Consider the following 14,884-nt stretch of genomic DNA (forward strand, 5'->3'; position numbering starts at 1 on the left):
AATCGTTCACACCTATAAACTGACAGTATCCATTTGTACTACAGGGGAGCCAGTGTTCCTGGTTTAATATTCTTCACTTTTTTTTGTAAATATAATTCAGAAACAAAGAGTAGAGATAAGAGAAGCTTAAAAAATAATGCTACATATATGTGACCTACATATATTTCATTTGTTGTTTTTCTGCTGATGTTCCAGGGTCTGGATCTAAGGGATATTTGCACTCCAGAATGTCAGTGAAAAGAAGCCACCCCCACCCTACATCGCCCCATTATACTTACCTGTTCATCCTGTGGATATCTGGATCCTAGCACATCATCGTTGGAAGGCTGCCTCTTCATTGCATGTTCTGGCTACCCACGCATGCAAAATACAGTGGGCAGCTAGTACACATCACAAAGGGAGGGGGGTTCTTGCAACCGATGATGTCCTGGGTCCTGAACTGAAGGAATGCAAAGATATGTGTAATGGGGCTGGGGAGTTGGTGGAGAATTATATTGTGCGGGGGAACACTGTGGAGCATATTATACCATGCAGGGGCCACTGTGGAGCATATTACACACCATGCAAGGGCCACCGTGGAGCATATTATATCATGCAGGGGCCATTGTGGAGCATATTATACCATGCAAGGGCCACTCTGGCGCATTATACTGTATGTGGGCCAATGTGGAGTATTATACCTTGCAGGGGCCACTGTTTGGCATATTATATGTGTGGTGGCCACTGTGGAGCATTTTATACTGTACAGGGGGCCACTATGGAGCATATTATACTGTGTGGGAGGCACTGTGAAGCATTATACTGTTCATGTATGTATGTATGTATATATATATATATATATATATATATATATATATATATATATATATTCTCCAAATGCCAAAAAAACATCAAGAATTGATTGAAGCTTTCTCATTGTGACTGTAATGATGATATATGGAGGTGATTACAATATGATAGCCAAAGGAGATGATTATTGAGTGAGAACTTGGAGTCTAAAGATGGCTGCTGAGGGTGTATTGGGCGGGCTAGCTAGGACGACAGGGAGGGGGTGTGAGTGAGAAAGGGAAGGAGACAAAATACTGCTAAAGATATTTGTGCATATATTAACCTATTAATAGAACTAACAGACCTTTTTTGAAAAATTATTTTGTGCCCAGAAAACCCCTTTAAGGTTTGATGAGCATGAAAATGACCGAAATTTGTGAAGAACAAGCCAAGGACTGTGTGACAGTGGAGGAAGTCACATGGGCAAGATACAAGCTTGTATGGAAAGGATTCATGACTTTCTTGAAGTTCTCTGTTGGATGTGTATTTCAGGATGTCACAACTCAGGCACATGAGCTTGGGTGAAGGCAGAATGGAGGCGCTCGAGCAGGGACAGGAATACTTATAAAAATGGGCCGGTAGTCATCTGGAAGAGTAAGAGCCTGACGGTGCATGGTGCTAAGGACTGTGTGACGAAGATCTCGGGTCACATCACCCCGCAGTTCCAACAGTGCCAACACGTGATCATCACTGGAGAGAAAGAGAAGCCACCATTACTTCCCCTGCTGCCAATCTCTTCTCAGCATTCCTGCCATAAAGGAAAGACATCTTCTAATTTACCTGATATCAGGAAACGCTGTCATTAGTCCTGACACCTCCAGGCTTAGCAGTGATGGATCCATCAGGGCAAAGAGTTCTTGGAGGGAGTGGATCAAGGGCACACAGAGTGTGGACTCCACCAGACCCTACAACCAATAACAGAAAATACCATCAGTATCAACACAATTCACCAAGACATGTAACTCAGGTCTCATCCTCAACCACCTGAAATCCACTAATGGTGGAGGATTCTACAGTGTTACTATAACCCGATATTATCTATTACACTGACCATTCTTACCCTTAACTCAGTTTACAAACGTTATTGAAATTGTTTTTATTTTTTTTGCCTGGAAAACCTCTTTAAGCCCGGGGACCCACATGGTTTAAACCGTAGTGTTTACAGTCCCTGCAAAGTGGATGGGATTCTAGTAAATCCCATTCTCCACCTTGTGTGAAAAATATGCACAGCAGAAATGCTGCAATTTCCAAAACCATTGCGGATTTGGAAATCGAAGCATCTCAACTATACCTACAGAAACGCTGGTAGTTTCCATATTGGAAACCTCTGTAGACTTTCTGTGCAAAGCGCCGCAGGAAAAACAGCAATGCGTTTCCACCGCAGTTTTATCTGCAGAACTTTTTCACGCCCACTACTTGGGGCCTTAGCCTAAATGACTGTTCTCTACAGACATATTGGCAGTCACAAGGATTTAATGTATTACATTCCACTTGGTTTGCAGCATGTGCATATACTATAGTACAGCTGATATTGTACACTACATCCAATCTATCTGCACCTCATGTATCTGCTTCAGGTGGCGTTCACACTTGCACCCATGTCCGCCCGCCGGGTCTCTGTCCTATTCCCAGAGAAACAACATAGGGGACGGCTTGCCGGCAGTCAGTTTTAAAACACATTCATTTGAATGGATTTTAAAAGCAAACCGCCGATGTCTAAATAGAGCCTCTCCGCGGGGTAACCAAGTCCTGCATGTCCGACTTTGTGTCCGGCTAAAAAAACGGTTTCCCCATGGATAAGCTGCATACGGACACTAGCGGGGTTTGCTTTTAAAACCCATTCAAAGGAATGGGTTTTAAAACTGACTGTTGGCAAGCTGTCCCCTATGCAGTTTCTCTGTGGAATAGGACGGAGAACCAGCAGGCAGACACAGGTGCATGTGTGAACGCTGCCATAGTATGTCCTTTCCCCTCTACATCCAAGTACACAGCATAAAGAAGACATATTTGGAGTTCCTATTGAATCATGTGAAAGTGCTACAGTGGCCAAAACCTTCCCATTCCTCAATCCTACTGAGCATCTGCAGTTCCAGCTCCCACATCGAGCATCTCTATGGGTGAGACAGAGTAGACAAGACACTATGTTATAAATCTGTATATTTTGTAACACGTAATAGAGGACATATCAAGTAGTACCATGTTACTTATTGGAGGTATTTTATTAAGGACATACTGATTTTTTTCTAACCTTGAATTACAGGAAAGCTAACTCATTTCTGTACCTTCTAGATATTAATGTGAGACCTTTCTATGAGTTGTTAAACAGATAAATTACTTTTAAGATCTAACTTTAGGCTTAGTAGGGGTATATACAGTAGAGTTAGATACTACACATCCTTTTCACCCTCTCCCCATTCCTTGTATGTACCCATATAGGTCCTCTTTATTGCATTCCATTTGTGCTTTATCTTCTTCAATGACTACATACTATTCTCCTCAATCTGCACACCATAGTGTATCCTTACCATATTGTGTAGCGCTGTGCTCAGCTCCTCAGCATCTAAAGCCATCCTGTGAGCCAACTGCTGCCTCTCCCCAGTGTTTCGGCATACAAACTTGCTGTGTATCAGAGCCCGAACGTACTCGATGGTCACCATCCTCTCAGTCTGTGCTAGCAGGTACTAAGAAGAGAGTGGGTCAGTAGCCAATATAGAATCAGATCACAATAGATTTACTGCTGGGACCCTCATGACACAGACAGCACCTGACAGTGTGCTTGCAGTGTACATTTGAAGTATACTACCAGGGTATATATCAAGCAACATTCATATCCTCTCCCCTTCACTCAAAGATGTATAAAATGGCGTAGTCTATTAGACTACTATGTACGGCAAAGAATCTGTATTTAGTTAACACACACAAGTCTATGGAGAGTGAGGGGGGAGGAGGAAGCTGCTATCAGCAAGTTATCTGATTTATTGCCTCACTATGTGCAGTGGTAAAGCCTTATCCTGAAGATACAGCAGTGCCAGAAGAGCTCTCCCTCACCTACACGGTAACAGCATATAGCAGCAGCAACAGCTTACTCCTCCCCCTCTCTCTATAGACATCTATGTAAGAAGGAAGTTAGTCTGATAAGTGAAGGAAACCGATTACAAAGTTTCTTATATTCGTTTGCAATATTTATTTATGACAAATTGTTTTATAATTGGAGATATGCTTTAAGTTTCTGTTCGCATATGCATCATATGGTTCATAACACAACCTATGGAACTGTGCTGGATCTGTTGTATTACAGATCCCAACTACTTCTTATGGAGACCTTTGACTGATAAGGTATTCATATTTGCTTTAAAATGGTTTCTGTATTGACAAAAAAAAAAAAAAAAAAAAAAAAAAGCGCTATCTTTGCCGTCAAATGTTATGGAATTTTTGAAGGAACCACAAACTTTGGTGTGAACAATGCCTAAACAAGGCTGCAGTCATGCAATTCTGTTTTCCATTGCCACTAATTTAGTAGTGTGATGTGGATACAGGAGCAGGCCGGCAACTCTAGGGTCATTGTCATATATTAAGAGGTCTGCTCACCTGACATGCTGGGGCACTGGCCTTGCATAAGTATTGGCTGAAGTCCTCCATCTTGTCACATATTAAACGCACATTATCGGAACCTGTTAGCCAGGGTCGGGAAGGAATGTCTCCGAATAGAGGCTGCAAAAGAAAAATACAAAGTCTATATCCCTCATAGACAAGAGTTATTTTCTGCAATTAACCACCAAATCTGTATCAAGGCCAATCCACAATCTCTCCACCATCACTAGTTCCATATTGTAGCAAATGCAATGCACACAAGCATCCCATACCAGGACACAGATCTGGAACGGACTACCAGCTGCATGAATTACGTACTAGACTGTGTTTTACTGGGGTCAGACCCTCATAATCTCTAGAAGTCTAGGTAATACACCCAGAGAATCAGCTTCTCCAGATTAGGCTCAACAAAGACAATAGAACTTTGTCAGTAGTATCCACTTACCATCGAAAACAGACGCTCATCTATTAAAAAGATCATTATAACCAGCCCAAACTAGGGACGTTTGCGGTAAGTCAGGAACATATGGGTGGGACAACAGTTCCAGTTGTGTCTAGGCAACATTAGGCCAGTTTTACTGCCACAGATTGTGCGTTCCAGACAGATCAATATTGTGTTATCTAATCTGTCAGAAAGCTTACTCAACCCTAACTCCTATGATATGGAAGGAACTCTATCGGGAACGTTAAGGCCCCGTTCACACGGGGAGCGGAAGGACAGATTTAGGCACCGAGGGTGACGCGGGGAGCCGCATCACTTCCGGGCCGAAATACACCTGCCGACGTTGTTGCGGCTTCCAACAGTTGCGGCTTCACCCTCCGGAGTAGGCTCAGCTGAATGGGCCAACTCCGGAGGTTACTGACGCGAGGCGGACGCCACAGCTCAACGAGCCGCAGAATCCGCCTGAAGAAAGGGCAGCTCGCTTCTTTTGCATGTTGCCACTAGCAGAAAAAGGAACGCTAAAGGTCTCCATAGACCACCATTGTGAGGGGGCAGATTATGACGTGGATTCCGCACCATAATCTGCCCCCTGTGCCTGTGTGAACTAGCCCTAAGCGTGTATTATGCTAATACCAATTAGGTGGAAATATTCCTCCCTGACATGACAAGTTTGCACCTGTGCTTGGGGACCTGAAAAATGGAAACCCAATCCACTTAGAAAGTGGTTACCCGTGGAATCCCACAGATCTCATAGACTATAATGGGGTCTACCTGGTTTCTGCCCGGTCTCTGTCTGAAAAATGCCGAGAGAAAAGTCCATCTTGCCGAACTTTTCTCTCCACATTTTGAAGTGGAATGGGGGATGGAATATTCCAACAGAGATCGAGTGCAGGTGTGAATCCAGCCTAAGAGATTGTTCTTGGCTCATGCTAATGCTTGGTTGATGAGGGGAGATATTGTTCCCTTAGATTCAGATGATAGTATAGTGTCCCCACCCCTTTCCCCTTCATTATCTACCACTAATTATTTACACTGGCAGCAATAGGCCAATGAAAGGAGAGATCTTAGGAACCATTTTACAATTCACCAGTCGTTAATTAATGGTTTTACAATTTTCTGCATGTAAGGCTGTGCTCAGAAAAATCTGATGTGGAAACCATGACTGACCCTTCCAGTGGGGCTAACCAGCCACTTATCGAACTACAGCACAGATTCCCACTTACATCAATGGGGCACGGTTTTTATGTGGATTTCAAAGTCATACTGTGAACACACCCTAATGTAGATCATACAGAATCCTGAATATGAGGTGATGCAGCAGATGCCACAGATACAAGGATTATTGGTAGAGTCGGTCACTTCTGCACAAAGCAGACGGATCTTTTCTGGCACGACAGGCAAAGGCCGATACCGCATACCTGCTGTCCAGAGTCACCTATCATCAAAATGCACTCAACAAAATGAAGCAAGCGTTCCCTAGATGTGATATGAGGGTTTATCACCTGGAGTTCTGTTTGCAGCTCATCCAGGAGTAGATGGCAGGCTTTCTTCTGGGTCTTGTCCAGTGATGTCTGTAAGCAGGGTGCTGCTTTTCTAAAAACAGGACTTCCAGATTCTTCTGGCTGCAAGTGTGAGATTGTAGAGCTGCAGACACCAGAGGAGGAGGGGGGTTCATTTATCATACATATTGTTTGGAACCTTATACGATTAGCAAATGGAAAAGATTCATTTTCATGGTGTACTTGTAGTGTAATGTAGGCTACAGCTGCAGCTAGGTGCAGATTAGTCTGTATGCATATTTAGTCCTACAAGAGTTTGAAAAGCAATAGAAAAACATATCTTCTTCTGTCCAGAAACAGTGCCACAACTGCCTATGGTTGTATCTGGTATTGCAGCTCAGCCCCATGAAATGGTTTTTCTAAGTCTGTAATTAGACCTATTATTGCCTCCATTTGATATTATACCTTAAGGCACAGCAACCATTGATAACAGCCAACAAGTATTGTGTATAGTAGGTAGGATATGTCCTGTCCTTCATGTGCTCAATACCGTATTTCACCAGTGCCTCGCGCAGCCTGTAGAAAACATGATAATCTGGTTCAGATCCAGGCCTGTCCTTATATGAATTACTAATATAGCAGTCCCACATTAGCCAAGGCAATGCTGCCACCACTTACCAGACCAGGCAGTTCTCCATCTCATAGAGCACAGCATTCCTCACCCGATATTCCAGACTCTCTCCCAGAGCAGCTGCCAGCTGAACATTTTCCAAAAGCATCTGCCACAAGCAACAAACAACAATTACATATAACAAAAGTTTCCCAATCTACCCCAAGTCTGCATCGCTGAGAGCAATAACATCCCGTATCACGACAGGTCTAATGCAGGATGGCTAGCCACATGTTATGAATAGAACATGGAAAGAGATGGCTGCAGGCAATGGCCCCTCTTATAAATTGTAAAGATCTTATGAGCAATCTTACCTGCATAACCCCAATTCATATTTACTATCGCCCCAAATAACATGAACCCCAAATACATAAATAAATATAATTAACGTTTGGTTACAATAAAGCGGCAAGCTGAAAAGTATTATGTGGCATGCACACTCGTGATAGCAGGTATAATGCCAGGAGATATAATAGTGACATGTATACAGATGGTTGCAGATATAATGATGGCGGGTGTAAAGGTGGAGCACTGTGCCGTGATAAAAGGAGGGTCAATGAGAAACTGCTTCAGGAAGACATTTTATTGAGACTTGATACTTATTCCATTGTGTTAAATCTGCCACTTTCTGGTTCTAGAAAAATGAGCGTGTAAAAGTAGAAAAAGCTGTGTACAACATGAGCCCAATTGACAATTTGACATTTTTTGACATAATTTGATAGATACAAACCATCAATTTCCATATACTGATATATTATGATGTGCAGATTCTCACCTGCATAACTATGTGCTGGAAACTAGACAGGTACAAGCCATCCTGGTCCTTATCTGGCTCCTGATCCCTTAGCCAGTCGGAGAACTCCACTTCCAATGCCTTGTGAATCCACTGACTGAGGCAGGCCTAGAACAGAGACAGAAACATCATGACAACTAGAAGGACTGAGCAGATCACAATGCTGACAATCCAATGTATTTCTGAAAGAAAAACAAAAGAAATAAAGAAAGAACACAGACTGAAAGCAGATAAGTGAATATTCACAGGCCAGGATTTCAGCTAAACTGGGCAGTATCAGGTGCAAACATAAAAGGGTACCAGGATTTTTGCATGTCTTATGTAAACTGCTAAAGCAAACACCTATGTGACAGTTCTGTGCCGGTTACGTTAAAAATCACTATTACATGTACTATGTATTTTCACCAAGGGCACCTAAATGTTTGCACCTAGCTGTACAATGACCGGCTGTTCTGGGAAGCTATGCAGAGAGTGACCGTATTTAACCATTTCCTAGAATTACTGGCTGTAGTGATGGATATCGACCTATATTTCAACCCGTGTTCTCCGTTCACTCAATGACCTAAGACTTACATCCTCTATTGTCAGAACCTCCCATGCTCGTATACACACCTTCTCCCGAGTTGCACCACATCTCTGGAATGCTCTACCCCGGATAATCAGATTAACTCCCAATTTCTACAGTTTCAAGCGCAAACTAAAGACACATCTTTTCAGCCAGGCCTATCACAATTCCTAATGTAAACCCTTCCATACCGTAATTAGAATCCCTAAAATTAACCCTTCCCTGTTCCAGCTCCCACATTACCCCACATTTAAAGGACACGACTGGTGACGGCTCATACAGTTCTATGTCTGTGTAATGACAGTAACCTCTATTACAAAATTGTCTGACCACTGTATAAGCAATGTTACCTCCGATGCTGCCCCTGCTACCTCTTGTGTCACCCCTCTACCACATAGATTGTAAGCTCTTGCGAGCCGGGCCCTCAATCACATTGTGTGAAATGACTATTTCTTTGTAATGTATCTTTTTTTTTTTGTATTTGAACCCTACAAATTGTACAGCACTGCGGAATATGTTGGTGCTATATAAATAAAATGTATTATTATTATCATCATCATCATCATCTCTGGTGAGTGCCCCCTGCTTTTTTGGCAAATGACCGTAGTAAAACTATGCTGCCTGTCACATATAATAGTACAATCTCTTACTAAGAAGAAGACTACCCAAATAGGGCAGGGGGAAGCACTTTTTATGCTGCTGTTACAAGACCCAACGTCTAGTCAGACCACATCTGTAATCATTTACATATCTGCATGAAGAGTTTTGTAGCAATCTGATTTTCTATCTTACATAGTTATATAGCAGATAAGGTTGGATGAAGACAGAGGTTCATCAACCTATAACCCTATAATGTTCATCTAGAGAAGAGCAAACAAACAAAAAACAAACCCATGAAGCTGATTCCATTGCCCCATGCCAAGTAAAAAAAAAAAAAAAAAAAAAAAAATCCGGCAATCATCATAAAACCTTAGATCAACTTGTCATTATCAAAAATTTGAAACCCATAACCTGTAATATTTTTCTGTTCAAGAAAGGTATCCAGGCCCTTTGTGAACTTGCACAATGAGTTCACCATCACCACATCATGCGGCAGTGAGTTCCATAATCTCACTGCCTTATAGGAAAGAATATTTCTCTATGAAGCCGATTAAATGTTCCCTTCTCTAGGTATAGAAGATATTCCCTTGTCACCGTCACTGGCAATCGGGGTTCCCTTTTATTTCTCTCATCAATCAATGGGTTTGTGGGTTGAGACATTAATAACATTCTACGTTATCTTCCTACTTGGCACATCTACTATAGTCATAGGGATCTATCTGAATGGCTTACCCTCATACTCCGCGTATATCGAATTAACTGTTCCTCCAACATTTCCGGGGGAATGAGAGGTCCTAGGTCAGAAACATCAATCTCTGATGAGAAGTTGGGGTGGCCCATCATATCCTCACTGGGGGTTAAAAAGAAAAACTGAAATGGCAGGAAGTGAGGAGGTTAATGCACTAAACAAATCCAAATGTACTGTGCACAGAACCAACCTGGAAACAGTACAAAATAAGCAAGACCATAACAACCAACCACATGAAAGACAGTACCTGGGATAGACAGTAGTTATCCAATTTAGAACATGATAAAGGGCAGGATGAGGAAGGTCATGGCTAAGGATATCACGAAGGTGACGTGCAATGCCGTGGTGACACATCAAGGCTACTCCACGTGCCAGGTCATAGTGTGGTGGGACACAAGGTACCAGAAGAGAGCACACAGACTGAAGCTCTTCCACCACTTGACCTTGAAGTTCTTTTAAATGCTTTGCCAGATCTGTTGCACTGAGATTTTCCCATGTCAGCTCAGGCTCCATTACTCTGTCACAAACACCTTTCTCCAAAGCTTGAAAGAAGTGTTCTCTCCAATGTTTGGGTCGGCCTGGTGGCTTCCAGAGCTGCTGCATGGGACCTTTTGTCTCTTCGGCATCCAGGAATTCTTCTCGTTCAATAATACGAATAGCAGATACTAAAAGAGAAGGGTCAGAGCGGGCTACCCCTATTGCTGATCTGGCCAGTGAGTCTAGCATTCGACCAAGCTCCTCACTTAGACCCTGGACACCTGCAAAAAACTGTAGGACTAAATCTGATGCTTCTGCATTATTTTGATCATCTGTGGAATCTACCAAAGGTCCAACCTTCTGTAATCTGAACAAAACATCATCTCTAAGGCTTTCCAGCTCTCGGAGGTTTACATGGGCCTCTAGAAGACGTTGGTTTTCCATAAGATCTTGAGTCTGAGTAATCATTTTTGGCACTAACAAAAAAAAAAAAAAATCAGTAACAATAAAAGTGGTGTAACAGATAGGGTTAACCTGAAAATTTGGCTGGTTACTGAACAAAATTCATGTCCAACATTATTGTCTTAAATTAACTAAGAGAGGGACCTAATAATTGTGCAATCAGAGGCATTAGGGACATAGAGCCCTGCAAGATTATCCAGAAACGCCAAACTAAGAAATCAGATGTCCTTGGGCCAAGCAGTTGTAGTTGTGCACTTACCAGCGTAGATGTATGGCAGGCTTTGTATGACAACGGAGAGCTGGACATGCTCCATCACAAGTTGGCGAATGGGTTGTAGATTGGCTAGGGTCCCTTCACCCCCCTGCCAGATGTGCTGCACCTCATGTAGTGCCTGCTGTACATGCCGAACATCTGAGAGTGCCGACTGAAGTTGTGACAATCCATGGTCTACCCCTTCCAGGTATGACTGCAGTGCAGACTGTGACCACACAATGAATATAAAGATATATCATTCTACATTATCTATTATGTATTTCTTAGCAAGGAGATCTAAAACGATACAGGTATTTTAGAGGTAGATACTGAATATACAGAGTTGAGTCACATTATTATGGCCACCAGCTAATATCAATCTCATCTGACCTGGACACTTCTACCCCTTAACCTTTGGCTTCCACTTCTTCTTCTTCAACATACCGACAAACTGAAGAAGGTCTAAACCAGACCGAAACGTCTGTTCACTTTTTGTCAGATGTAAATAACGATATACACTTTTGGAAGCATTTATCTTGAGTGCCGGAAATTCATTTTTACAGCTAATGTCAAGAGTAACTGCGTGTGTAGTACGGTGCATGGAGAAGGACCCATACAGTGAACACATTGGTGGAGGTGGTCCCACAGATGCTCAGATGGGTTCAAGTCTGGCGAATTAGGAAGCCAAGGAAGTACTTAGAATTCTTGATCGTACTCTTCCAACCACTGTCAGTGGTTTCTAGCCATGTGACATATCACATTGCAGCAATGATCGCACTGTTTTTCTCATCTGTAACGCTAACGTCCATCTTCTCGATAAAGTCGAAAAACATGACTCATCACAGAAGACATCCCTTCCAAAGTTAGTCATCAAAGGTCCAATTCCAATACCATTATCCAAACTGGAGCCTTTTTCTCATAGGTGCAGTGAGCATTGGTCTGCTTCGGAGAACCATACGCAATGGGGTTCACTGAACTGTTTCAGATACACATCACGTAGCCCCCCATTTCATTTTCACAGTGAGCTTCTCCACTGTAATAAGTCTGAACTCGCACACCTTTGTAGCAGACATTCACTTCTCATATCAATAGCATGTGATGCTCTGTAGTTTCCACATCATTTATTCCCAATTGTGTAATTTGTACACTCATAACACACTTTCACCAGTGCACAAGGTTTGAAAAATATTGCCACCTTTGGCCCCAAAACTCAATCATACCTTTTAGCAACTTCGATAAATCCTCCATAACAACTATGAGTGATGTGTGTTCACACAGCCTATCACACATCTTATAGACCCACCAAGCCAGGCCAAGACACGACACTTTCTTCATGGACTATGTGCTGATGTTAAAAGCAGGTGGTAGTTGAAATAATGTGACTCGACTGTGTAGCTACCAAAAGGGTATGAAAATCCTGGCAAAAAATTGAAATCACCCCATTTAGAGGAGGTTTACCCAGCATTTTCTGCTTTGTAGCAAACACACAAATCAAAGTGATACAAGTGACAAACTATGCTGTCTGCATGTATGTATAAATTACGCCTTTTCCGTTTGTAAATTCCTAAAACTGCGCTGACATTTGTTTTACAACCCCTAGCAAAAATTATGGAATCACCAGTCCCTGAGGATGTTCCTTCAGTTGTTTAATTTTGTAGAAAAAAAAAAGATCACAGTCATGAAAAAAACAAAAAAAAACAAAAGGCATTTCAAACAGCAACTTTCTGGCTTTAAGAAACACTAAAAGAAATCAAGAAAAATAATTGTGGTAGCCAGTAACAGTTAGATTTTTAGAACAAGCACAGGGAATAAATTATGGAATCATGAAAAACTAACAAATAAAATAACACTCCAACATCACCGATACTTTGTTGCACCACCTCTGGCTTTTATAACTGCTAGTAGATAGTTATAAATTGTATGCGGTATATCCAAGACTAATTTTTACAGCTATGTAGATAAGACATGCATACATTCCAATTTATTGGGGGAGTGAAGGACACAGCACTGCAGAGTAAATGTGGTACTCTTCATGAATGTATGCCTCAATATGCCCATTAAAGTCAGTGCGTGTATGCAGTCTACTATTTCAACAGATGTGTGATTAAGCCCTTACACGGTGCATGCGGGATAAAAATGCTATGCACTAAATGCTGGGGTGCACATGTACGTTCCATATTAAACAATAGTAAGTACCTGTGCTGCTCATCAATTAGCAGATATGGCATGTGGCTGCTGAACACCGGCTGCACCGGTAGATGCCACAAGTGCGACCCAGCGATTAGCACATGGTGGTCAGGATACACTAAGGACACTCAAGAAACTGTGTTCCCAATAATTGGCCTGTGTAATAAGCCTACAGATTGACTGTGCTCACAGGTAAGGAATACTGACTTAGGCCTTATTCACAGCAACAAATCAAAACCAGAAATGGACTGAAAACACACAAGTGCAAACTTTTTCATTGTACCTTTTCTCTATATAGTCTTTAATCTTGGTATTGACTCCCAATCACAACCTGTGAATAAAGCCTTAGAATATAAGCATTGGCAGGGTCCTGAGGAGGAGTGAATGACCCTTTCATGGAATTGGATAGTCTATCCACTCTTGGACTTGTTAACCAGATGTACATAAACCACAGCTAAGCCAACATGCAAACGACTGTGTGAATGTTGCCGGGCCAGGATTGAAGTCATCCAGGTGCCACTTGTGCTTCCATGGCCCCATTCATTCTGACCAGTGAGCATGGTTGGTCCACAAAACTGACAGGAATAGGACCTGTTCTGAGTTTTACTCACGGTCCCATATACCAGACAGTGAAAATACACGGTTGTGTGCATGGGGCCTTAGAAATGAATGGGTCAGTGTACTAGTCATGGAAAACACAGCTAACACACTAACTGAGCTCACGGTTATGTGTATGAGGCCTAGGTCACACATCATTGTTTTACATCAGTTCTTGTGGAGAGTATATAGAGATAAGATAGAATGGAAAAATTTGCTCCTGTTTTGGCTTACAAACACTGATCTATGAATAAGAGCTCAGGCTTCACACTAAGTTAATGGCCTTGCAGGACCAGACAAATAAAATTTCCATTCTTCAGGAATACAAATTTTGGTTTATATAACATAACGGAAAATGGTTCTGCTCGAACGAAGAATAACTGCATGTTCACTGTGGCAGGGCAAGAGAAGAAGCATCTGTGTGCATTTTCGCATGTTCCAAAAATACAAAAAAAAAAAAAAAAACCCTCCTTCCCCACAAACTATAAACTCGGGCACACTTACCTTCAGCCGAGACTGTATAGAGTTATTACGCTGAGTCTCCCTCCTTCGATACTGGCCTAGGTGTGTCAGCTGATCAGGACGACAGAAAATACCCGAGGCCCATTTCAGAGCTGCCCCTCGTGCCAAACCCTCTGCCTTCTCAAGGGCTAAAGTCTCGTCTACATCACAACACATCAGAAGCATTTGAGAGTTGCAGGTGAGACTTCAGTTAAACACACACAAATACATATATATATCTATATATCTGGAAAAAAAATTATTTTATTATTAAACAATTATATCAGCACCTGCAAATCAGGGTATCGTTCCCTAAATTGCACACCAGAAACCCCTCTCCAGCCAAAAGGGTCCCTAACAGAAAAAAACAATCCAATCTACTACCAACTTATAGATGGAAAATGTCCACATATTGGTTCTCGCAGGAACGAGACACCTACTTTATATGGGAAATGCATTCAATTCACTGTAGCAAAACAGTATTGTACTGTTACTTGGAACGCATATTCTGCACTCTCATATCACTTGGTCCTGAACAGGACTCTCAATAGATGGGAAAGGTATAAATATCAGTAGAGGCGGCAACAAGGGCATCATACATTCCTTGGAACATACAGCATTGGACATAAGGAAGACAGATACTCACCTTCTGTAGACATGCTCAGGCTCTT

General features: G+C 42.1%; 1 protein-coding gene across 1 annotated transcript; it reads right to left on the reverse strand.

Moving 5' to 3' along the window:
- Positions 1–1,291: 1,291 nt before the first annotated feature.
- EXOC3L1 (exocyst complex component 3 like 1) lies at positions 1,292–14,399 on the reverse strand. The gene is made up of 12 exons (XM_075280649.1): positions 14,217–14,399; positions 10,935–11,154; positions 9,984–10,689; positions 9,721–9,838; positions 7,806–7,931; positions 7,039–7,139; positions 6,826–6,936; positions 6,364–6,505; positions 4,417–4,539; positions 3,354–3,509; positions 1,609–1,733; positions 1,292–1,518 (listed from the first exon to the last, which is right to left on the reverse strand). Exons 1-12 carry the CDS (start codon positions 14,397–14,399, stop codon positions 1,332–1,334), a joined length of 2,298 nt encoding a protein of 765 aa, XP_075136750.1. The 3' UTR covers positions 1,292–1,331.
- Between the last annotated feature and the right edge of the window lie 485 nt (positions 14,400–14,884).

The sequence above is a fragment of the Leptodactylus fuscus genome, chromosome 7 (assembly GCF_031893055.1).
Source record: "Leptodactylus fuscus isolate aLepFus1 chromosome 7, aLepFus1.hap2, whole genome shotgun sequence".
Lineage (NCBI taxonomy): Eukaryota > Metazoa > Chordata > Amphibia > Anura > Leptodactylidae > Leptodactylus > Leptodactylus fuscus.